General features: G+C 41.6%; 1 protein-coding gene across 1 annotated transcript; it reads left to right on the top strand.

The window, feature by feature from the left end:
- On the top strand, positions 1-26,685 carry slc13a5a (solute carrier family 13 member 5a). Its single transcript, XM_042091955.1, has 12 exons — positions 1-266; positions 3,318-3,446; positions 3,818-3,954; positions 6,409-6,599; positions 15,890-16,064; positions 17,298-17,420; positions 17,553-17,765; positions 18,844-18,950; positions 19,983-20,104; positions 20,305-20,466; positions 25,763-25,900; positions 26,446-26,685. Exons 1-12 carry the CDS (start codon positions 135-137, stop codon positions 26,581-26,583), a joined length of 1,767 nt encoding a protein of 588 aa, XP_041947889.1. The 5' UTR covers positions 1-134; the 3' UTR covers positions 26,584-26,685.
- Positions 26,686-27,133: the final 448 nt, after the last annotated feature.

Here is a 27,133-nt window from a genome sequence, read left to right as displayed (position 1 = left end):
AGGGTAGAGAAAGAGGGATTGTCATGTGCCATTGTGGCGCATCCGAGGAGCGAATCGGCTACACTTTCTGTGCAGAGGTGGGATTTCTCAACGTTGCTTTCACTGCACTTAGTTAGAGTTTGGGAACCTGTTGCATGTTTGAGATCTCTCCCCAGAAAATGATGGCAGCAAAGGCACTGAAAGCGCTCTGGGAGATGAAAAATGGATTGATTCTTTTATTCACTCCATTAGTGTTCTTACCTCTTCCTCTGGTCATCGAGACCAAGGTAAGAGTCTTCTTTATTTGCACTTTTGCTGTAATTTGTCAGAGATGCTTTTGCAATGGGCAGGCTATGTTTTACACAAGTCAAACTCAAATCCAGTATGTCTAATGGTGTGTAAAATTGCGTAATATAGACCCACGAGAGGCCACACAAATTTGATAGCCTGTCCAGTTGATCCCGTGTCTATGATACCAATTCAACTTTGCTCTTGTGTTAGTGCCTCCGTTTCCAGAACTCCATCAATAACATTTAGCCTGCAACGTCTTCAGGATGAAGGGTTACGTCGAGACCTTGCGTGACACTGGGGTGACACATTCCTCTTTCATTCACAGAGGCTTTGCCTGTTGGCGCTCAATGCCCCCCACGGCCCTCTTGTTGTCTTAACCCTTTGTCGCCGCGACGGCAGTGTGAATCGGGGGTCGGTCGGGAGAACCTTCGCTCTGCATGGGCGCTTTAAGCTCATACGTCAGCCATACTCTCGATTGAAGACCCAAATACATTTATGCCAAAAGTAGCCAAAGCAGTGTCTGAGCTCATCTTAGAATCATGATGGTCTCTCTTCATGTTGTGGTCATTCACAAAACTCATCGATCCCCATCGGAACTTTTCACCTCTAGCCTACTTTTTGTCAGTACCGCCGTATTTGTAAATCATGCAAGAATAAGAGACCACATTTTCACAGGATCCATATAGGGATTCAGTGAATTACATTACATTTGACTGACGAATTTTTAACCAAAGCGACTGACAACATGGTAAACAGTTTAATTAAGCTTTTTAAAGCAATTCTCTCAACAATTCTAGAACTTTATTAAAAAGTATAAGAATAAGTGCATCAGTGAGTGCTGTTTTTAAACAGTCCAGTGTCAGTTAAGTGTCAGGTGGTACGTGTAAGGATCAGCAAAATAGCATATAGCCTAGGGGAGGTATGAAGAAGTGTCCTTTGAAAGTCAGTGGTTTAACAACATTAAAACATGTATATAGCTAATAAATATTGCTTGCAAAATTGTGAACTTGTAATGTCAATGTGTGAATCTCCTTTGCACAATTCTTCAATCAGCAATCATTTATTATCGATAAGAGATACCATTCTGTGTTGCTATTTGCAAGTATGGATCTAAGGCACATTAGAGAAAGCACTTTATTGCCTATTTGGTGAAGAAAACAGTACAAAAGCTAACAAGCAGGACATGCCAATGGCAGTTACAGGGATGAATGAATACAATTCATTTTTATTCGGTACATTTTGTATTTTCACAGTCTTTCTGATACCAGAAAAATGTGAAAGAAATGACACAGACAGCAAGAATGAAGGCTTAAACTCCTCATTTTGAGAACTATGTTTTGCATTTTGTTGTTCAGAGTGTAATGATTGATTGACATCACACAGTGATTTGACTAGCTGTAATGTTTGAAGGCAAAATTGCTTTTTGCTGCATGTGTTAAATGTTTTGAGAGCGTTAGTCTTTTGCCAGCAATATGTGGCATTTTGGCCAGAGTGCTTATGTTTAGTGCTCCTGAGTTAATTGTTTTGAAAACGTGATGTCAGAGTTGACACAAGCATTAAAGCAATCGAGAAAAACTGTAAATAGTTTTCTACCAGTCCATGAACCACCTCTTAAAATTAAACTACGATTTGATGCATCATTTTGTGTGAATGTGACTGAAGAGAGAAACCAGTGAGGAACCAGCCTGGTTTAGCCTGACAAGCCATACCCACATTAAAATGTAGGGTCTGGGCACTCACCGTTCGCAGTGCTCAGTCCGAGGGGCGGGATAATCGGTTGTCTTTCAAATTCCCTCCGCACGCAATAGGACAGCGCTGAGTCCCATGCGTTTTCCCACCAGCGGAGCTAGTTGGCTAGTTCAAACTTTTGCCAACTTAAAACAAGCTTAACTCGTGTCACACTGTTAGCTAAAAGCAACATCCATCTTCTTTGTTTTCAAGTAGCAGGGAATTCAAGCCAAACCGTTGCAACTCTGCCATCAATCATTAAGCCCACCTAAGGACTCTATACACGATTTGATTGGCCTGATAGAAGTTTAATTTTTCGAGCTCAACGGAGAGTTGCTAGACTAGCCCTGGAAGCAAATGTAATTTAGCCTTACTAGGCTAAGCCTGGTGTGGACTCATGTCAGATGTGGGCCAGAACTAGGCCAGGCCTGCTCTTCAGTCAGCTGCTAGCTGGCTGTTTATAGTTATGGATATTGACTGTTGAATTACAGGAGAAAGGTTGTGTTTTGTGATGCCATTTTTTTGCTCTTACCCTTATCTTACCTTTCCCTTATTATGCAACAGCTCCCATTTATGTAGGTGGCTGAACAATGGAACCTTCTTATCCAGATTCAGTTGACCCCACAGTGAAATAAACTTGGCATGGTCTTAAAGTTTATCATTAATGCAAAACTCTTTTTCACAACCATTGTCATAACCATAATACCATCACCCAAGGCTCCTTTGATAAGATACCTGTATGCCCTGTAAATATGGGGATGTTGTTAACACATGTAAAGATTTATATTATATTATTTATATATTTATATGATGTCCAGTCTGTCTGTCGTTCTTTGTTCACCTTGGCATGTGAACGAGTGATTGACCAGCAGGGAGGACAGGACCTTTGCATCTTATTGAAAAGCATAATGTGCTCCAGCTGTTGAACCTGGTGTGTGTTATCTAGGCGGTTTGTCTTCTAAATTGAGTTTCACACGTGCAACCCAATCACAGAGGAGTGAGGTCTCCACAGATTGCCACAACCTTGTTGTGAGAGTATGTGCGGTGTGAGCTCCAATAGGAAGCTGCACTGTATGAGACACGATACTCCCCTATGCTACTGCAGAAATAAAGAAAGTTACACAGGCACTAAGTTGACAATCAGATGCAAAAATGCCTCATATAGCCTACTATATAATATAAGCATATACTGTATCAGAATTAAAGTCTATATCAGCATTAAAAACAATACCATACACCTTAGCAGTATACAGCAGGTCTAGCAACTTCATGTATGTGTGTGTGTTTGTGTGTGTGTGTGTGTATATGTGTGCATACAGGAGGCAGCCTGTGGATATATCATTGCACTGATGGCGGTGTACTGGTGCACTGAGGTGCTGCCGCTAGCCGTCACTGCCTTACTTCCAGTTATTCTCTTCCCTCTCTTCGGCATCATGGAGTCCAAAGACGTAAGCCCCACCTGTCCTACCTGTCCTACCTCACCTGACATCTCACATCACTCATAGCATCTTCTTTTCCAACCTTATTCACTTGAATTCACTCACAGTCTCAATGTTTTCTGTATCCAGTTCTGTACTCCACTTCCTAAATAAGAAACTCTTTTACCAGTCGACTCCAGTCGTGTGTCCGTGTGTCACATATCCATTTGTTTGATCGCTTACTTCACATACAGATGCCATTTATACATCAAGTTTATAATAAGTGTTCTTGTGTTATCTCATTTCCACTTCCTTTCCGTCTGTATGCATGCTTGTGTGTTTGTGTGTGTGTGTGTGTGTGTGTGTGTGTGTGTGTGTGTGTGTGCATATGTCTCCTTCAGGTGTGCATGCAGTACCTGAAAGACACCAACATGTTGTTTGTGGGGGGTCTCATGGTGGCCGTTGCTGTGGAGCACTGGAACCTTCACAAGCGCATTGCCCTGCGGGTCCTCCTGCTGGTGGGAGTCCGGCCGGCGCTGTGAGTGCTCCCCTCCCCTGGACCTTTAAAGCGCAGGCACTTAATAATGATAAAAATAATAATAATAATATGTTTTGTTTATATAGCTCTCTCTGAAACCAGAGTCAAAGTAAAACAAAACAAGAGTGAAGGGAATAAGAAAAAACAATGTGGTATGCAGTGTTGGAGGAGGTGTACATGAAATACGTCTTGAGATGAGCTTTGAAGAAAGGAAAAGAGAGGCAGACACAGAGGGGTTGAGGGAGGAAATCCCAGAGCTCAGGGGTGGTGAAGGTGGATAGAGGTTAGTTAGAGATGGTTAGTTAGAGGTGGTTGTGGTAGTGCAATAAGAAAGCAGATGCTGATGATAACTGCTGAGAATTACTCTTTAGCTTAGACATATCTAGATCTAGCCTGACGAGCCAGACCCACATTTAAATGTAGGGTCTGGGCACTCACCGTTCGCAGTGCTCAGTCCGAGGGGCGGGATAATCGGTTGTCTTTCAAATTCACTCTGCACGCAATAGGACAGCGCTGAGTCCCATGCGTTTTCCCACCAGCGGAGCTAGTTGGCTAGTTCAAACTTAAAACAAGCTTAACTCGTGTCACACTGTTGGCCAACAGCAACATCCATCTTCTTTGTTTTCATTTAGCAGGGAATTCAAGCCAAACTGTTGCAACTCTGCCATCAGTCATTATGTTAAGCCCGCCTAACGACTCTATACACGATTTGATTGGCCTGATAGAAGTTTAATTTTTCGAGCTCACAAGCCAACGGAGAGTTGCTAGACTAGCCCGCTAGGGTGCGTCTAGATTTCTAGGCTAATCTAGATCAGACAAGTCAATAAATCAGGGCAAAAAGCGTGAAACAGTAAAAAGTGTATACAGTGCATAGGGGACTGTTATCAGAGCCACTTCATTATTCTATGTATTTTCAATTTCCTATTTTGACTACTGTCTTTAGTAAGAAACAATTTTGTAAGAAACAATCTGAAAATTGGCTCAGTATGTATGTGTATATATATAAGGAGAACATATAACTTAGTAAGTATTTTATATATATATATATATATAAGGAGAATGTATGTGTATATATATATATAAGGAGAACATATAAGTTAGTAAGTATTTTATATACAGCACGTTTTTTATGCAAAAAGTGCACCTCAAAGCGCAAAGCATGTGTGTCTCAGAAAGAGTATATTTGTGTTGTAGTCATTTGATCTGTTTTTTCTCTGGGTCTTAGATTCTCAGACAGTACCTGTGGCTTATGTCATCTGCCCATATACTTATCTTATTACTGGTAGCATTAGCCGCATATTTGGCTCAGTAGTTCTGGATGCGTTAAATCCCTAATCACTGTCATGTTGTGTGCATATCAGTGTTTGCACTATTGTGACATGTCATACCAGGTTTATCTGCATACTTTTTGGCCACTCTGTTCAGTTGTTCCAAAAGGGTATCTGAAGAGAAACTAGAACATAACAACATGTGCCTGTTTTCAGCATCAAATACTGCCAAGTGGCCTTGAAAAGAACTCAGATAATCCTTTCAGGTTCAAAAGGTTCTAATTAGGCCGTAATACCTGTCATTGCTACTCCTATGGCTATAATACTAGAAAACAGAGCAGTGCTGTCCAAAAAAGTTCTCTTGCTTGACTTTCCAGTCTTTGAACAATGATCTCTGCTTGGCAGTCTCTATCGCTCCCTCTTTTTGTCACTGTAGCCCCTTTTACACTGCCGGATTTCCTGCAAATGCACCTATGCACCTTTATCACAGAACGCCCATCCTTTTTACATAGACGGAGGTGAAAAGGGGGGTCGACGTGACTACCCTTGTGTGTGGTAAAAATTCTCACACTAACCCACAACTTTATTTTCGTGCATTAATTTGATTAACAGGCTACATGATTAACATGGCGATTAACAAATCCAATAGGCTTCATTGTATCGCATTTTATTTTCAGTTATCACAAGTGGTGAGGACAAAATTATTGATGGAAAAATCCCCAGGTACACTGACGCCTATGTCAACTCCTCTCCATCGCTGTCAATGTCATTGTGGCGTTGTGTTAAAAACTGCACTCGGTCATGTTAAGTTTTACTATTGGTCACGCCTCTATTGCGCGATTTCTATCTAAAAACGCCTTCTACCCTCTGTCTCTAGCACTCTGTCTCTATATCACTCTATCTCTCTGTTTTGTTGATATTTCCCTTTATATTTATTGCCCAATGTACCAAGACATCAATGACAGTAGCCTATGACAGTGAGAGCATTAACAATATAAAGACTGGGTGAGCAACACCGACACACACACACACACACACACACACACACACACGTCTCTCGTGTGCCTCTTGTGTTTAGCTGAACTGGTTAGATTGAAGATTTGTATCTGGCCTGTACTGCACATCACTCTGGGTGAAAACCATCTGCTGAAGGACTAAATGTGTTTCTAACATATGTCTTCCCCAGACTAATGCTGGGCTTCATGGGTGTGACGGCCTTCCTTTCCATGTGGATCAGCAACACGGCCACCACGGCCATGATGGTGCCCATCGTGCAGGCCGTGCTGGAGCAGCTGAACCGTGGACCCCAGGGGGGAGAGGAGAGGAGCACCCCCCTGTCCAAGGCCGGAGAGAAGCCAGCGGAGACCGATGGACAAGGTAAGGGATACTTACCACAGGCCATATGGACACACTTGTTAATGGAGAGAGACAATACATGGGGAAAAGGACACAAAAGAGAGAAAGAGGAAAGAAAAGAACATGGAATGACCTTCAGCAGTTCATGGATTCACTACAAAGATAACAATTTTGATAATGACAGTCATTTTTCATAACCTTTTAGAATTGTTATTATTATAAAGGAAAGTAAGCTCTACTCAAAATATGTTTCATTATGAAATTACACGGATCAATATGCTCCATTTTGACATGTGGTGCTGGCAGGTAAGACTCTCAGCAGGAGTTCCCTGAGTGTAAATATGGTCTGACCAGGGCTCGAATTATGTTTTTGTCTTTAAGGGGGTCTCTCAAAAAGTTGGCACAGGGCGCCTAGGCGCGAGTGGCGCTTTTGTGCAGTATGATTCCTTTTAATTAATTTCAACATATTATTGATTGCAATAGTCCATATTTCATTTCAATTTCACAATACAAAGAAATAGACTAAACGATTTAGTCGGAGTGCCATTCTCAATTTCACAACGTAACTCATTTGAACCAGACCACCGGCTAGGCTATCCACGTGTCAAACACAATAATGCATGTAGTCTTTAACTTATACACACAGAAAATGCACTAACTGGCAGAAATTAATAAAGCCATTTCAGCCAAACTATGTTCTAGTATTATAGGCTAATGTACACATAGTGATATTAACACCTGGGTGTTCAGTCGTCTCGTGTGTTGAACCGTGGAAATAAATAGACGAACAATTTTGGAATTTGCACTGAGATGTTGTCGGGTAGCCATTGAATATTTCACCATCAGAGATTGCTAACAGGTGTTTCAAAATATCTAGGAACTTTCCGGAGCTCTGAATGGCAGAGGATAGCTACAGATCAATTCACACAATAATTGAAGTAGGCTGTATTATGGGCCATAATTTATGGCTTTGTCAATAAACATAGAAGAGGCGAAGCGCAAGTTCAACAGCAAACAGGACTTTTTCAGCACGTATCACACACCATGTAGGCTAGCCCAATGTACGCCTATGTAAATAGACAGAACACTCGCATCAAAGCAGGGGGATTTCTTCGGACTTGCGAGTGCTGTCAAATCGATCGTATGCGGTTTGCTCATATATAGTCTAGTGGTGTGGTGGTGAAGTGCAGTCATGCTGTGTTCAAGAGCGTAGGGTAGGTGTCCAGTAGTATCCTATATTTTAACTTAACGTCTTTAATGGTAAGACATCGCACAGGGATGGATAATGAGCGTTGTTTAAGATTAAATTACAATGCCAGACACCTTCAGATATGAGAGACCCCCTCAGATTTTTTACTTTGTTGTTTTCATGGGAGCCAGTCCTCACTGGGAGCTTGGCTCCCTCTGGCTCCCACGTAATTCGAGCACTGGGTCTGACCCCCAGCGTTTTTCAGAAAGCTGCTTCCCAGCAGGAGTGTTCTCAGGTCGGCGCACTCTTCCTCTGGCACCAAGGATGATAATATTTTGACTGGTGAAATGTGGAGGGATTGGGTTTAGGGGTACCCCCGACCCCTGGGGGTATGCTGAACTGATGTGCCCCATTCTCTTTCTCTCTCTGTCTTTGGAGGGTGGGCGGTTGTGGTGTCAAGTTGCTGATGAGGGAAATGTGGTCTTACTTACTTACGTATCTTTCAAGTTGGAAGGAAGATGCAAGCCTTGTAGTTGAGGTGGTTGCACAAATACTTTGTACGTGTGTGAATCTCCCACGCGACGCTACGCGATGCTTTCCTGCGCAACACTGAAAGTACGAGCTTGTGAAACTGATTTGCAATGCTAATTTTACTGCCTTTCTGAAGAGCCAATCAACACATTGCTTACTGCCAACCAATCAACGTTTCCCACTGACCACCCAGATTTTGGTGCTAAACAGATTGGCTTTATATCAAAGAGTATAATGATGTAACGGTAACACTTTACTTGACAGTATCGACATAAGAGTGACTTCACACTGTCATGAACACATGACACTGTCATGACACATGAAACCTAACCCTAACCCTAACCCTAATCCTAACCTCTAACCCTAATCCTATAACCCCAACCCTAACTCTAAACCTAAACTTAATCCTAATCCTAATTTGTTATGACAAAAACCGATGTCACTTAATAACAGACACGTTATGTCATAAACGTTTATGACTTGTTTATGACACGTTCATGACAGTGTCATGTTACTCTTATGTATGGAGTCAAAATAGGGTCTTTAATATTGAGAGCTTGTGAAAAGATGTTCACATGTGTAATAAAGTTTTGCAGCTGTGCAAAAGGAGTTCTGCATGTGCAAAGAAATTTCGTACCTGTAGAAATATTTTGTACATGTGTGAAAAAAATATGTACCTGTAGAAATATTAGGTACTTGTGTGAAAGAAATGTGTATCTGTAGAAATGTTTTGTACATATGTGGGGGGAAAAGGGGATCTGTACAAATATTTTGTACACGTGTGGAAAAAATATGTACCTGCACAAATACTTTGTACGTGTGTGAATCTCCCACGCGACGCTACGCGATGCTTTCCTGCGCAACACTGAAAGTACGAGCTTGTGAAACTGATTTGCAATGCTAATTTTACTGCCTTTCTGAAGAGCCAATCAACACATTGCTTACTGCAAACCAATCAACGTTTCCCACTGACCACCCAGATTTTGGTGCTAAACAGATTGGCTTTATATCAAAGAGTATACTCAGAGCCCGTCTATAATGTCTTATTAGAAATTATCTGGTATACTCTTTGATTGGGGTTGCAAAATTATAACTTAATTAATAGTGACGTGGTAGCTCAATTTATACTGTGAAAAAAGGGTTGAAGCGGAGCCGTAATGTTAACGTTAGCTATCCCATCCGCTTTTTAGACTGTAACGTTATAGGTTAGCTTCTAGCTAGCAGTAATGTTGACGAAATAGTTGAATTATTCATTCCATTTCCGAAAGGGTGATTCAGTGGTGTTATTCATGATTATAAACAGTAATACCGTACACACATTTATGTTTATCTGCTATTATTATTTGATAATATGAGAACACGTTTATTATGACCGCCGCGCATATAGGTTTAGTCAGATTTTTTTCTTTCTTTTTTTTTTCTTTTTCGCATGCCCAAATTTCCGTCAAGGATTCCCGGAACACTGAAAGACCGGGGTACACAAAACTTGGTGTGCATGTAACCCCACATGGATAGCATGGAACCATCGTTTTTCGTTTTGATCTGTAGCCCCCCCGCTGGACTGGACCCCCCGAAAGGAGGGTAGGGCAGACACAGTTTTCTGTGAATATCTCGAGAACCGTAGGGTTTAGGAGGACAATTTTTTTTGTATGTTGATCTCAAGGGGCCATGTCAACCCATTCCATAACTACTCATTTCATGTATAGCGCCACCTAGTTAAACACAAAAAAGTAAAAATGAGATGTTGTAATCGCAGGTATCTGTGACCTAACATAGTCAAAACTGCACGGAAGTGTAGGATCATTATGACACCCTCTGTATGCACGCCAAGTTTCGTGGAATTCCGTTCATGGGGGGCCACACAATAAATTAATTTATGTTACTATACACCAACTGGCCTGTAGGTGGCCGGAGACAGTTTTCTGTGCATATCTCGAGAACCGTAGGGCCTAGGAGGTCCACCTTTTTCATGTATGTTGGTCTTAAGGGGGCATGTCAACCCATCCCATTACCACTTATTTCATGTATAGTGCCACCTAGTTAAAAATTAAAAAGCAAAAAATTAGGTGTTTTCATCACAATATCTCTGGCTGACATGGTCAAAACTGCACGAAATTAAAAGTGTAAGATCATTATGACACCCTCCGAATGCATGCGAAGTTTTGTGTACTTTCGTTCATGGGGGGCCTTACAATAAAATAATTTATGTGTACATTTAGTGACGTACACCAACAAGGATTCCCGGGACACTGAAAGACCGGGGTACACAAAACTTGGTGGGCATGTAACCCCACATGGATAGCATGGAACCGTCGTTTTTCGTTTTGATCTGTAGCCCCCCCGCTGGACTGGACCCCCCGAAAGGAGGGTAGGGCAGACACAGTTCTCTGTGAATATCTTGAGAACTGTAGGGCCTAGGATGACCAATTTTTTCCGTATGTTTGCCTCCAGGGGTCATGTTAACCCATTTCATGGGCACACATGTGCACAAACAGATACACACGCACACACATACATTCACAGTAATCATACGTATGACACATACTCACACAGTAGACATATGTACGCATGCATGCACAGGCACATACGCAGGCACACACACAAGCACACACACACACACACACACACACACACACACACACACATACACACACCCACACACATAACATAAACATGTACATGCACACATGCACACAATTCAAGAATTTCTCAGAATTATGAACAGGCAAGATGGAGGTGGGCTTGTATAAAATTAATTTTACATGTGAAATCTATGAACTAATCATGTTTTGGTACTTGTTGTCTAGCAGATACCAGTGAGAATTGAGTGTGGATAATGCAATTTAGTGAGACAGTTAGAATCATATAGGCCTTTAAGCATGATTTATTTTTGTGGAAAAAATGTGCTGGACTGGGCGGCGGTCATATTTTGTACCGCTCTGCGGTACATCTAGTTTTATCACCCTTTGCAAGCCTATAATAATAGCCTAGTGGACGGCAAAAAAGACGAATCAAATGAATGGGTTGTAATGGGACATCCACAGCTAGGAGATTATAGTGAGATTTAACCGTAGTAATGCCCTTCCAGGACTGTTGGTTTATTGTTTGGAATACAACATCCCATTTTCTTACATAGGTAAATTTTGTTTTGTTTTCTTTGTGTTTGGGAAGTATTTCAACCACATGGTTATCTCGTCAGACTGAACAGGACGGTAGACTACCAAGCAAGCAAGCGCTTAGGCAAAGTCTATGGCAAGATCTGAATGTAAATGGATAAACCCGTTCAAGCGTTTTCTTTATTTCCTATTTCTTTCAATTCTTTAACTTAAGACATGTAAGAATTAAGCCTATTTATTCGCTGGGCAACGTACAAACTGACGAGTTACATTAGCCCTAGCACTATGAGCTACGATAAACGTCAGCTAGGATAGCTATGGCAGCTACAGTTATTATTTTATGTTCTGGTATGATATTCTTAACGTTTTGACTATGTTACAACTGATAAAAGCATGACAAATAAAGTAACCAAATCGCTTTGCAATATTTTAGTCCAGAAATACTTATGGGTGTTCATTTAGAAATGTTACGACCTATCTGCCGTTGCTGTTACCACCAATTTTAATAACTAGATATGTGGTTTAGCAGCAAAATCTGGGTGATCGGTGGGGAACGCTGATTGGTTGGCAGTAAGCAATGTGTTGATTGGCTCTTCAGAAAGGCAGTAAAATTAGGGTCAAAAGTCCGTAAGCATAGACCAGGGGGTCAGGATTTGAAGGGTTAGCTTCAGCCACTTAGCATGGCATTTGGCCGCCGACATTTTTGAAAACATGGCGTTACATGGTTGCAACTTCCGGCACCAGTTTTTACATGCTGATTGGTAGATGACAGCTCATAACTACTAACTACTTGGATTAAGCTACTGATACTTGACTTAATGCCTAAATGGTTTAGGCTGTATTACCGGACTTTGTGGTAAATAAAAGAAAAATGTTAATGTTGTCATATTAGGATTATTTGCCGTGCGGGGTGCCAATTACAAGGATACAAGATACAAGGATACAAGAAAGTTTATTGTCACATGCATATAGTTACTGGAAGTAAGAAATGCAGTGAAATTATGTCTGGTGTCTATTTGTGCATTTATGGGGGGGGGGGGTAAAAAGTGCAGTAGAAGAGGGGTTTAGTAGATTAAGTGGCAAGGGCCAATTACCTTAAAGTAACTGAATATGACCATACACTTTGGCCAAGGATTAAAGTTCTCCGTCGTACGACGTATTTCCGTCAATTTGATTTTAGAAATGTCATATTTGAGATCGATGCAGATCCGGTGAGAAAAAAATAGGAGGGGGGGGTTTCAGTGTTTCCGCTAGATTTTTTTTAAACAGTGGCGGCAGCGCAGCGCACCCCCCCCCCAAGAAAAAAAAGGCCCATCTTCTGTCTGACTCACGTCAGGTTAACCCATGCATTAAACCACATTGTCACTTGAACGCTTGAACAATATACCGGTAGTTCACGTTGACAATGGAGAAACGCTTAGCTTACTTCGTTTATGACAGAAATTAAGTTGTGTGCCAACACGTTATAAAAACACAACCCACAACACTGCCTTTATTTGGCGCAAATCTCCTTTACTTTATAGTCCGCGATTCACATTAGGCAACTAGGCCATCACCGCGAGTGCATACAAAATGTTTTGCAATTTACCTTCGCTACTACCAGCAGTCGTTTTTTTACTGCGTCGATTCGCGATTAAGTGCGCATCTAATGTAACAGCGGTGTCTTCGCGGAGACATCCTCTCTCCAGTTTCATTTTTGCTGTTGTTGCGAGCGAGCACCGCTAAATGAAGAGGAAACACTGAGAAGAAAGTTAATGCTTTAAATAGGCTACATCAATACAATATATAATATGTGAAATGAAACTGGACGGGCCATAATAACCTCTGACTAGTTTAGGCTACTTATTGTTAAATTGCAATGTGAGCGGCAGCCAACAGGGGAGGATCCGTCGCAGGATTATTTAAAAAGCAAATGTGCGTCTGCCCTGATTCTGATACCGTGGCGGTATTAATTAAACCGTGGGGGGCCGCCATGCTGAAATAAACATAGAGGAAACACTGCTTTTCTTTTCCATGAGTTTCGCTTTGTTTATGTTGTAGCTACACGCTTGTCTCATTGGCCTGGGGCGGTTGCTTAAAAAAAAAAGAACACGTCTGGAGGACGGTCTAAAAGTTGGATTATAGTGACACAATCGAGACAGCTGATGAGGTTGCCCAATCCGTTTAACTTTTTTGGATATGATATTGTGAGCTCTATGTGCGAATTCGGAGGCTGTGTTCTTTCCGTGCATCAATGTAGACAATTTCTTACTATCGCGAACTCTTGTCTGGGAAGGTCATTCATTTTGGGTGTCACCTATGACTTGAACAGCCTGCTGTGCCACCCGATGTACTATTATTGTTACAGTTTTTAATCAATGCAACTAACATTATGTGTAAAGCGACACAATATAAACCGTAGCCTATGCCTATCCCGTCTGACATGTACAACATTGTTTTTCACAATTTGCGACGGAAGGTTTTGACTGAGCGTGTTAACATAAAATAATAATATAGCGAACTGTTGAGTAAGGGGGTCAGTCGTGTTTGTGACGCACAGACAGCCTTGTAGCCTATTTTGCTTAGGCCTCACTTTTAACGACAGTAGGTTGTGAGCGTATGTTGACAAAAAATAACCATGCAATTAAAATAGTCAACTTAAAACTTTGCTATTATTAATGTATAGCACAAAACCATAACCAGTAGGCCTACCAGAACCTCGCATATTAGCGTCATGATTTGTGTGCGTCTATTTGGCAAGGCCACTAGCTGTCATGGATGCGTTGCTAAAGGAAGGCACAGGTTTCAAAAATAAAAAAATAAATGGAGATGGGCGGCTGTTGGAAACGGGGGAGAACTAACAAGCCATGGTGTAAAAAAATAAAGTGCCAGGGGTTTGCTATTGCGCGGTTTGCTGCAAGAAAATTGTTTATGGATGCAATAGGAAAACGTTTTTAGCACGCCAACAATCAGAAGACCGCCATAAGGTTAACATTCGTGCACTTCAGGACATCTTCCCTACCTGGTGCAACTAGCCACCACGACAGAGGTAGGCTACGTTTATGTATAGCTGACCGTTTTTGCGCTCAGAAAGTAGGCTACGCATGTTCTTTCATAGCGCAACACGACCTGTCCCTCACCATATCGCAACCTCTTGTCAACCTTATACAATCTGTTGCTGAAGACAAAAGCGCCCCCTCCAGATTGTCATTATCAGATGCGCAGACCTCCTGCATGAGCACACACAGTATTGCTGCTCATTGGAAAACTGAGTTGTCTGTAAAACTCAAAATTACCATGTTTTCATTAAATGCGGATGAGGCAACAAATGGAAATAAGAACAATATCTAGACTGTTCTGATTCGTTACTTTGATGAGGAAATGTGAAGTCTTGCAAACTTTATATTTTATAGATAGACTTTAGATTTTATAGATTTTACTTGGTGTTGAATTGTATATTAACAAGAAAGAAAATCTCCCCTTTAAACAATTTTGGCCTGAAGTAATTAAATAAGAGTGTAAGTTAAAGCCTTGCTACAATATTGTTGCAGTAGAAAAGAACAGCAATGGCTAATCAGCAATGGTCAGGGATGGTATTGAAATATTGTTTTGTTCATCAGGAAAACTCAATCTCAATCAAGAACACTCTCAATTCGCTAACATGGCTTGTTAGTTCACATGGCGGCCATTGGCGGCTAAAATGAGGCTACAGGGTACACAAACCATAGGATTGTTATGTTCTATGCATTCACCTGTAGGTGCCATTAGTAACTTAAGAGTACCGTGTAGCCTCGTTTTGGTGTTTATTTGGTGCTTTACATTAGCCTAGAAATCTAGACGCACCCTAGCGGCAGCAAATTAATTTGCTCAGCCTGTACGTCTAGTATCAAACCATAGGGATTTCTATTGGCTGACGCCGTGGACGTCATCCAATCACAGCGCTCTATTTTGTTAGAGAGTCTTAAGGCGGGCTTAACAGGATAACAACAGTCCTGCTACGGTGAACAACAAGGAAGATTTCATGCTTTTTTGGCTGAAGTAGCTAGCCTAGCATGGGCCATTGAAATGAATGGGGGCGGGACTTAGTCCCTCTCTCCAGTTATATAATAGCTCCATGGGTAAATCCATACTCAAACTCGCGCTCTCTATATCTCTCTCTCTCTTTCTCCCTCACTTTTCTGTTCTAACTTTTTGTTATCCTTTCTTTCTCTCTGTCTGTGTTTCTTGAAACACCTAATTGTTCTAACCATTCGCTAAACCAGCTAATCCTAATTAGCACAACTCTTCATGTTGGTAGATCAGATTATTAGTGATATCACCTGGAATACATGGCAAGACCTTTACTTTCTGAAGCCGAGATGTCCACCTCTGGTTCTTGGAGTTTCAGTTTTTCATACCTGATAGGTGATGGCGTGTACAACCCTTACTGTTATAAATTGTCTCTGGTTTTATCTTTATCACTTAAATGAAGTCCCCTCTCTCTCTGGCTCCCCTAGTGGTGATGAATGGGATGTCTATGGAGATGGAGCACGAGGTGCAAAGGGAGAAAGAGGAGCAGCTGAGGATGTGTAAAGGCCTGACGTTGTGTGTATGCTACGCGGCCAGCATCGGCGGCACCGCCACGCTCACGGGCACCGGCCCCAACCTGGTGCTCAGCGGCCAGATGAGCCAGTAGGAGACCACCTTCACCCTCATCTCACTGACCACACAACCAATGAGCTTTCACGGACTCTCCCAACATAATTGCTATGATTTTAGTTTTATAGATAGCTCATTTGCTAATGTGTCCTTATTAGGGCTGTCAAAATAACTGATTAATTTCGATTAATTAATTTGAGAAAAAATAACTGATTAAAAAAAATAACGCAGATTAATGACCCTGAGCCGTTGTAGTCAGTAACCATGTAAAATGAAGGAGAGAGAAGAAAATGTGCTGACTAGATCATTGATTGGAACATTTACTTTTAAACAACGGCCTGATGGTGTTGATAAAAATAAAGTGTTGATTAAAATAAAGTCCTCTGCAATGTCTGCAGCAAGGAATTTGCATATCACCGGAGTTCATCAACTCTAAAGTCGCACATCAATGCAAAGTTGACATTGAGGGAAGTGTTAATTTATTTTCATTGTGTCCCCTAGGTTATATCTGTGGCCTGAAATACCTTGTATGTGAAAAACAACTTCTTCCCAAAGCACTTTTGAATTTATTTCCTTAGCATATTAGGTCCTATCATAGATTATTATGGCCATTATTAAAATAATAATAAAAGAGTTTTTGAACTTTAATGTCACTAATGCTGATTATTCAATGATTTATTTGAATTTAAAAATGTAAAATACTTTCACAGCAAAAATTATATATGCGATTAATTTAGAATTCAGAGTATGTAATTAATTAGATTAATTTTTTTAATCGATTGACAGCCCTAGTCCTTATGTTAACTCTGCCCTGTTTTCCATGACTAAATTGTGTGTCTACACTGACTCTCCAAAATTAATGATCTTTTTGCTTTGCAAACTGTTTTATTTTAGTTTGGTGACAGACCTCTTTAGTCAGTTAGTTAGTTAGTTACTTATCCAATCTGCTGATTTACCTCAGTTAGTGGAACACTATAAAACACCATGATACCACCATGAGAATGCTTTAAACCACTCAGTAGGCATCATTACTGACTCGAGTGAGTGAGTGAGTGTGTGTGTGTGTGTGTGTGTGTGTGTGTGTGTGTGTGTGTGTGTGTGTGTGTGTGTGTGTGTGTGTGTTTGTGTGTCTTTCTGTTTGTTGGCTTTTCTGTTTGTGTGTGTGTGTGTGGGGGGGGGTTCACTAAGCTTCAGTGTGGAGAGAGAGGATCTCATTGATGTTGTGTTCTCTCCACACCTGTAAACCCACGCCCCTTCCCTTCCTAGACTCTTTCCAGACAACGGTGATGTCCTTAACTTTGCCTCCTGGTTCGCCTTCGCCTTTCCCAACATGATCATCATGCTCATCTTTGCCTGGCTCTGGTTGCAGTGTGTCTTCATAGGGTTCAAGTGAGTTTCACCATACTCCCCTCCACTCCTTTGGAACGCACCAACAGACACAATATCACAACAATGTCACACACACACACACACACACACACACAAGCTCACACACAAGCGTAATGTACATTCTCCTCTCAGTTTCAGGAAGACGTGGGGCTGTGGAGTGGATAAGTCTGAGAAGGAGGTGGCTGCCTACAACGTGATCCGTGAGGAGCACAAGAGGCTAGGGACCATGTCGTTCGGCGAGGTCAGCGTTCTGTTCCTCTTTGTGCTCCTGGTGGTGCTGTGGTTCACGCGGGAGCCAGGCTTCATTGATGGCTGGGCAACCAACCTGTTTAACTCCGAGAAAGAGTACGTATGGAGGCAACAGAGAACTGTGTAGTAGGTTGTGTGGTAGCAAGTGGTAGTGGTGGTGGAGATGTGTGTGTGTGTTTGTTTGTGTGCTTGTGGTAAAATTTCCATGGCACAAAATTCAGTTTCCTAGTTGGTAAGAAACGTGTCCTAAGAAAACAAACAAACAAAAACATTACGTCATGCATGGATGTGCCATGACTGGTAATAACAACACACTGTGCCATGGCTGCCAGTAATAAACATGCTACCTCAGAGAAAAGCAATGTGATTGGTCCTTTAAGACAAACATTGATCTGTGCCAAGGGGCAAACTGTGTGTTGTGCTTGGTCTTATCAGGGAGAGTGGCCAAGGTCTTTTTTTTTACACACGTGTCAGATTTGTGAATGGAAGAGTGAAAGACCGATTTTCAGTGGTCAAAGCAAACATAAGGTAGTAAGACCTCACAGAAAACTACACGTGAGAGTGAGAAAAGGGAACAGATTATTCCAGTTCCACTGCATCTGAGTTGATGAGCTGAACATTAATGAGCTGCTCTTGGCTCATTGATCTTACTCAATGACTGAAATCATGTGAATGAGGCCTGTTATCAAAGACAAAACAGAAATCAGCTGACTCTCATATTCACCTGCCCATGATATGGGAGGAAACGGAATTCCACACAGGGAAGGACATTCTCTTGTGTCACTGCTTAATGTTTCCTCACCTGATCAGCGTCTGAATTGGTATTCGTATTACCCCTGGAGAACTTTTTGATGTTCAATGTTTATAAATGTAATTAATTATTTGTTTATTAATTGTGTTTGTCACTGTGAAAATATACATATATACACATATAATAAACCTAGAGGTTCGAAATAGCCTGTCAGGCCTGTGAGTATGAGGGGTCAAACTCTTTTGCCAGATGTCATGTCACTGTTGTCGTGAGTCATTTCATAAGCCTCTATGTGTGTTTTGGGAGTGTATGCCAACATGTGATACTTACGATATATGACCTTTGTCACATTTTACCACATATTCTTTGGCTTGTGTGCCTTCTTTGACCTGATGGCCCTGTCTTGACTGCGTAACTCTGCAGGTATGTGACAGATGCCACGGTGGCCGTGTTCGTGGCCGTGCTGCTGTTTGTCCTGCCCTCCAAACCGCCCCGCCTCTTCTGTTTTGGATCACGCAGTTTTGACCTTGGTGGGTTACCCAAACTGCATGGAAATCACGTAGTGGGGAAATCACGCTCTTACAACAACTTGGTGAACTGTGTTTATAGTGTGTGTGTGTGTGTGTGTGTGTGTGTGTGTGTGTGTGTGTGTGTGTGTGTGTGTGTGTGTGCATGTGTGTTTGATGTTTGCTTGCAATCTGTAGTCTTATCTGGATGACTGAAAAACTGGACATTCCTAATTCCTTTCAGAACTTCAATTAAATAAAAAATGCACCAAAGCACGTTGTAAGAATATAAACAATCTTAATTCAGTAGGGAGAAACATGTCATTTGTACACACTTTACATAGGCAGCATACAAAATATTTAGACTAAATTGGAAAAGTTACAGTGTGTACGTGAGGGAGGTTGAATGCATCCATAGTATGAGCATAAAATAAAAAAAAAAGTACCCGCACACTGTTGCTGCTGCTCTCGAAGTGATTTATTACACAACGTTTCGACCAATGTTGGTCTTCATCAGGTGTTGTGTAATAAATCACTTCGGGAGCAGCAGCAACAGTGCGGGTACTTTTTCTTTATGTCACGGATCTACTTTTGCACCTGTACTATGTGCGTGCACCTTCTGCTACTATAGTATGAGCGTAGACATGTCTCCACCTGTGAATATGTGTTTTTCTCTGTCAGAGGCCACTCTGATTCATGTATCACTGCGCCATTCACATGTACTGTAGAGGTGTTTCCAATGACAAGCCTGCTATGAAGTCATTTTGTAAGGCCAAGGCCAGTGAATAGAAAGTAGTAAGTAGCAGTTTAGTAATCTCTGTAGTCGGTTGGAAGGTCACAGGGTCAGCTCTAAATAAGCAAAGCTACTGATGACTATGCCTCACTGAGCTGTTGTAACTTTAGTTTAAGACGCCCTATGACTCATGAAAGACAACTAAACTTCATTTGCAACATGTCTTCTCATCTGATGGTCTTCTATGGAGATCTGTGGATCTGTGTGATGTGTAACGATGGCTTCACCAGACCTGATCTGATTTTTTTCCTCCACGGCTCCAGACTCTCAGTGTCCCCGTGAAGCCAACCCTGCCCTCCTCACCTGGAAGGTGACGCACAAGAAGATGCCCTGGAGCATCGTGCTCCTGTTGGGAGGAGGCTTTGCGCTGGCCCAGGGCAGTGAGGTGAGAGGCTCAGATAAGTGCCTGTGAGTGTGTATGTGTGTGTGTGTGTGTGTGGGGCGGGGGTAATGTAGTGTGTGTTTTTGTGTGTTTCAGATGTGTTTTTCTGTGAATGTGTGTGTGTGTCAGATGTTTTAAGACGTGTTTTTCTGTGGGTCTCTGTGTGTCACTGTGAATTTAAGTGTCTCTTTCCCCCTCTCCAGAATTCAGGTCTGTCCACGTGGCTGGGCAATCAGATGACCCCACTTCAGACCATCCCCCCCTGGGCCATCTCCATCATCCTCTGCCTCCTCATTGCCGTCTTCACCGAGTGCACCAGCAACGTGGCCACAGCCACCCTGTTCCTCCCCATCCTCGCCTCCATGGTAACCACATACTCAGTTAAAGAGAGTCTTAGTGCACATCCCTGACAGTAGTCATTGTTTGAGATGTTCCTGAAACGGTTGTGCTATTTGAGGTCTCTTCATTATGTAAACAAGGTTCTGTGCCATATTTGGCGTACCTGTTCACAATTCAGTCTGAGAAATAAGAATTAGGCTTCAGGAGATGGTCATATTTTAGACACAGTTTTAGGCCAGATGTACATACATTTGCGAACGTAGCGTTATCAGCGCCATGGACAAATCACAGATTGCGAACGCTGTCAGACCCAAGGTTACATCGTATTTATCAAACTTTCAATTCATGGTGTAATCTGCGCCTTTCTCTGCCTCCTACCGCTATTTACGAAGGTCCACAACTGAACGGAATAGCCTACATACAAGCGCAGTTTAATGTTAACTGATGACAACATTAAAAAGAATCAAAAGATCATGAAATAATACCATACATGATAAGATGTCAACAAGCAAGTTGTTCACCCTCGCTTTAAAGATGAGGAAAGATATCCAGTGTGGAGTACACAGAATTGTCAAACATGAATCATCTGTTTAAATATGATATTTAAACAGAGTGAACATTTTCCCCAACTTCTCAAATAAGGCTGAAAAATACTTAACAGAACATTAATTTGAGATGAAACATCAGTTATGCCATTTGCAACAATGTGATTGGCTCTTTATAATACATGTTAGGACTTCCAGTTACATATCATCCCTGGATCACATTAATTTTCATTCCATCCCAAATATGCCATCATTCGGTCAATCGTTTTTTGAAAACTAGTGACTGGTCCTTTAACACAGTTAGATAAAGCTCTACCGTTCATTACCTACACTCAGCAGTGCATGGGTGTACAGTAGGAATGTCTGGGTTATTGGGTTGCCTTACAGGCTTTGGCTCCCGGTGCAGTTCAGTGTGCCCATGCTAGCTTCCAAATTCCAGGCTTTGAGTGGATACCCATTTCCACCACTAGAGATCCATTGCAGCCATTATGGTCAACGCTAAGAAATGAGATCTGCATTTTAATACTCCCCTCTCTCCCTTTATCTCCCTCTCTCTCCCTCTCCCTCTCCCTCTCTTCTTCTATCTCATCTTTCTCTTTCCATATACCCTCCCGCCCCTTTCTGTCTCTCCTCCCTCTTCTTCCTTCTCCCTTTTTCTCTCTTCCTCTCCTCTTCTCTCATCTGTCTCTCCTTTTCTCTCTCCCTGTGTACTCTCTCTCTCTCTCTCTCTCTCTCTCTCTCTCTGTGTCTATCCTCTCATGCACTCAATGCTTTTTGCCAGCCATTTGCCAAAGGAATTCCAGTCTAACAAATGCGGCCTTTATCTCCTTTTGAGGTCACCTATCAGTATCATTACGATGACCATCCATCTCAGACAAGCCAACACACATTCTCATCCCCTGCCTTTTCAAGCTCCACTGCCACCCACCCACACACCCCCACCCCCATCCCCCTAACTCTGTGGTATTGTCCTACTCCTGGCAGACAGCACATCCCACTTGATGAACTTGGACTGGGCTAAAAAGTCCCTTTGAATGGGGGGATTTGTAAGAGGCCAAAGCTGAAGTGGCCCAGAAGAGAGAGCCGTGCCTATGCCATGCCTTTGTTTCACAGGGCAAATCAATGGAGGGCCAGAGAGGGGGGGGGGGGGTATAATAGAGAGATTAATAGACAGAGGGACACAGAAAGAGAGAGAGAGATACTAAAGAACTAAGAGAAACTTATATTAGCATGGTTCATACTGCTGCAATGAGTTTTGGCGAGTGTGACAGGTCTAAGAGGAGAATCACTTTAACCTGGCCAAGCTTTGAAGATGGCCTGAATATTTCTCCCTTTCGCTCCATCTGTTCCCTGCTATGTGACGCCATTGTGTGCTGTCTCACACACAAGTAGTCCCTCTGTGTCCCGCTGTAACATTAGACTTAACATAGCAAAGGTCTCTGGGAATCTTGCATACCCATCTATGTCTATTATATTGTTTGCTGCTGCTACCTGAAATATCTAATGTTTTGTTGACATGGCATAATAGTCCTTATTTGAGAACTCCATCATAATGTAGATCATTAAGAAACTCTAAACTCAAAGGGCCCTATTTTCGCGACGCAAAACCTGGCGCAAAGCTGATTATTATCCCGAGGCAAAGTTTATTCCTATAGTACACTCGAGTTTTTCGCCATGCCCGTCTCTTTTATTGAGCAACACGCCAAGTGGTGTGGCAATTAACGACCTAAGGAGGGGTCTGGCGCATTATCTAAAAATCGCTATCGTACACTATCTAAAACGCATTGTGCTACTGACCAAGGGAAACCTGGTCAGAAATCCGTGGCAAGTTGTTTATATGTTATTATAAGAGTGCATTATCAACAGTGATATGGGCGGGTGCACAACTACACCCTGTTCACAATTATAATAGGAAACATAATTATAACTAGAAATGTAATGCCAGAGGAATTACAATAGTGGATGGAAAACTGCTGGCTTAATGTTGGTGGGGAGATTCCTGGAAAAAAAACATTGAATCACCTAATCTTTGAGTTCATACAAACCCTCGTACCAAAAAACCTTGTGCGTCACAGCGTTCTTGAGAAATAACACTCAAGGTGTTTTTGACCTTGACATTTGACCTTTGACCTCCAACATCAATTCACTTCATCTTTGAGTCCATACAAACACTCATACCAAATTTCAGGCATGTATGTCAAGGCATTCTTGAGATATCACGCTCAGAGTATTCATGGACTTGACCTTTGACCTCCAACATCAACTCACTTCATCTTTGAGTCCATACAAACACTTGTACCAAATTTGAAGCATATGTGTCAAGCCGTTCTGGAGATATAATGCGCAAAGCATGAGATATGGCTGTATTTTGATACACGGGAAACACTTAAACAGGATGTGTAGTTTTAGAGAGCGCCAGATTGTATGCATTAAAAGACTGAGACAGTTGGATTCACAGGTGACACCTGTGCCAGTGTTCTGATTAGCCCGGGAACTACTCTGGGAGCTTAACGAGCGCAGCTGGCTTTAGGCCATTATGACATCACAGCCATTCAAGTCTATGGGGGAAAAATTAGCTTTTTAACATTTTTAATCCCCTATTTCTCAAAAAGTATAAACTAAAAAAAAAACTGAAATAATAACTCTTCCTCGCATTCACTCTTGAAAAGGTAAAAAGAAAAGGTTATAAGAAGAAGAAGAAGAAGCCAGGAGATTTCAAGACAGTGGATTCCATCCACTATAATAAAGATACGAAATACGTCTCACAATGAGTAGTTAATCACCATCATTTGCAAATTGGTAATGACGGTTAAAAGTAATTAGGCGAGAGGCACATATGGAGCACAGCTGAAGACGCACTGTCACAAGATATAAGCAGCAACTCCTCTGCCACTTTTTAACCAGATAAGACATATATTAGTCCTTTGAGGCCTAGGCTATTTTCAGTGTAATTTTACTATTAAGCTCTTTGGTCATTGTAAAGGCCATCTATTATGCTATCGTTTTCAAGACATTATATGCTACCTATATTTGGGAAAGTATGATGTGATCACTTGCAAATATCTTATGTAAGCCTTTATGTCAAGGAAAAGTACTTTGTGTCTCATGATTGTTGCATTCATGTCACCTGAAGCATATATGGTAGAAATATCAAAAGCACAGTTGATCTGTGCATGCCATGATCAACTTTTGATTCTTTAATATGGAAACAAGTACATTTTTTGGGCTGCTATTACATTAGAATTTCAGCCCAAAGTTGGATACCATGTAGAAATTTGCTGCAATTTCATTTTTTTTTTAATTACTCGGGAACGGCTTACTGTACAGAAGAATGCTTCATATTGTCGTGTCCGGTAAGGTCTGCTGTTTATTCTAATATATCGTTTGCCATGTGTTGAGTGAAGCGTTCGTGAGATATACCACAGAGAGGGTGGAAATGGACGAAGCGCTGTGTGCAGAATGATGAAATTTCATGTATGTCCAACGTTATCTATAATGGATGTGAATTTGGAGTCATATTACTATATATATTTTTAGGGGGGCTTTTGATCATCTTAGGGCGGCTTTAGCAAATTCCTTCAAATGCGCCGGTGACCAGCAAAATACCGATGCGTTGTTTGAAGTCGCGCTGCTTGCTGTTAAAGGGAAAGACAGATGTCACTCTCATTGGTTTAAAGGATGTTACTCCCAAAACACATTTGTTTGATGATGGTAAACGCACACCTTGTGAGGTGCTCACAATGGTAAATAAGACTTGAATTTAGAAGAAGTGTCGTGGCACACTCAGAACTTCAATATGCAATTATTTATTAGACCAACGTTTCGGCATGCGCCTTCATCAGGGTCATTCGGTGAATGCGGTCATTCAGCCTCTCTTTGTAGAAGGATTCTGTCCAAATCACCACCCCGACGAGGTTTCTCAACTATTTCAATACCAATGTAACAATGAGGCAACAGTATGTCCCATTTAAATAAAGTGACATGCTAACGGGTATGTGTTGTTTCTGCATCTAATTTTGCTCCTATGCTCCGCTATGTGTTGTTTGAGCTGGCGCGTTGTTTTCCCTATATAAACTTTCCCACATGGACATTAGATAAATCACTCCAGTGGTTGAACATGTTATGATGCCCTTTATTGGGATCTTTTTCCCTGACCTTGGATGACTCCCAAAACACACCCATGACTGATTAAGAAACATAAGGCCCACCTTCTTGCGCTATGCGCCGGACGTTTCATAACTAAACCACACCCAATATGGACTGGACAAACCCAGAAATTTGTTTCAACTATTCGCCAGTGACCATGCGTTTTAGACTCTCAAAATTTAGCCCAAAGACTTGTTTGGTATGTAGGTTCCAGTTCACTTATATTGGGAAATGTACAGCCTCTAGGGTTGTTTTATGCACTTAACATGCCTCGCCTTTTGTTAATAGATGGAGTGCATTTCTTGATTGAAAAGCCTGTCACTTAGATATGTGAAAACATCAAAGAAGGTTGTATAAAAGTCAGACCTTTTGCCATTGGCCGCTGAGTTGAAATTGATTAAGGCTGTATTAAACTGGCTGAAGTTTGCTTTTCCATTTCCTTTCCCTTTGCTTTAGAATATTATTTCCTTTTATTATTTATTATTTCCTACGTCACTCTTTCAGAACTGGTACTCTACTCTAACCATGGCACTGTGTCATATTGATGCTGCAAACTGTACTCATAAAGTAACTGTAATGCTGTTGCAGTTGTACTGGTGCTAAGCAGTTTTGCGGGCCATGTGTTTTCCAGTGCAAGTCCATCAAGGTGAACCCTCTGTATGTGATGATCCCCTGCACCCTCAGCTCATCCTTCGCCTTCATGCTGCCAGTGGCCACACCACCCAACGCCATCGTCTTCTCCTACGGCTACCTAAAAGTGTCTGATATGGTGAGAGTCAGCACTGTTGCTCAGTGCAGTTATTTATGTTCGAGTACAAATTACTTGATTTTGACCTACAATATATAATGAATGACAAGAAAGGATCTCTTCTAACATTTGAACATTTCAAACAACTAAATGCAGTATAGACAAGTAATTTGTTTCACATCATGAGCTATTGACTAGTTGCATGAAAGGCTCTCGGTGAGCTTGTTTGTTTCTTGTTTGTTTCTGAATGTAATTAGTGTCTACATGGACCCGGTTGGGTGTGGCACCTATCAGCACGTTACGATAAATGTGTAGACACTAATTACATTCAGAATAGCGGCAGTTTCAAACATACCTGGCTCCACAGGAAACAAACGAGCTCACCGAGAACCTTTTGTGCAACTAGTCCATTAGAAATATATAATATATCTGCTTCTGTTCTCACTATAGCTTTCAGACTCATAAATGTTGTGGAGACTATTATGATTTTGAAATGACAGCTATATTTGTACTTACAGTATACATTCAAATTGTGGCTCAAAAGCAGTGCCCTTGTTATTCCACAGGCCAGAACAGGGTTGGTGATGAACATCATCGGCATCCTGTGCATCTCTTTGGCCATTAACAGCTGGGGTGGAGCCATGTTCAACCTGGACACCTTCCCAAGCTGGGCCAACACTACCACCAACTCCACTGCAATCTGAGAAAGAGAGAGAGAGAGAGAGAGAGAGAGAGAGAGAGAGAGAGAGAGAGAGAGAGAGAGAGAGAGATTGATGGAGAGAGAAGGCAAGGGATACAGCTCGCACCAATGCAACTCCACCTTATTCATGATGGATGACCCTGTGAAAAGTTTCAGTAGGATCGCTGCTGCATGCCTTACACTGTGTGCTACAGGATACTCCAGTACTTTTTGCTAACAGTGTCCTTAATGTATTGGCCACTGTTTAGTGCCCTTTGTGGCTTTTGACAGCTGCTTTTGACACTTTTTTTTTTTACTGAAAGTCTTATTGTATTATATTATGTACAAAGCAAAGTAAATTGTTATAAAATTACTATTTATCAACATGAGTGTAGAATAAGATTTATTGTGCATATGTAAGTACTGTAGTAGGCCTAATACTCAGGATAATTTTAGGATAAGTTCATATTTTTATAGATGTGATCAGTTTTTAATGTACTGTAAAATATGTCTAATCTTATCTTGTTATGAACTTTGATGACACAAAGTAATAAATTAAACTTCAAAATTGAGAG

Source organism: Alosa sapidissima, chromosome 5, assembly GCF_018492685.1.
Source record: "Alosa sapidissima isolate fAloSap1 chromosome 5, fAloSap1.pri, whole genome shotgun sequence".
NCBI lineage: Eukaryota > Metazoa > Chordata > Actinopteri > Clupeiformes > Clupeidae > Alosa > Alosa sapidissima.
The sequence above is the reverse complement of the archived record's forward strand: the minus strand, read 5'-3'. Positions and strand labels throughout refer to the sequence as shown.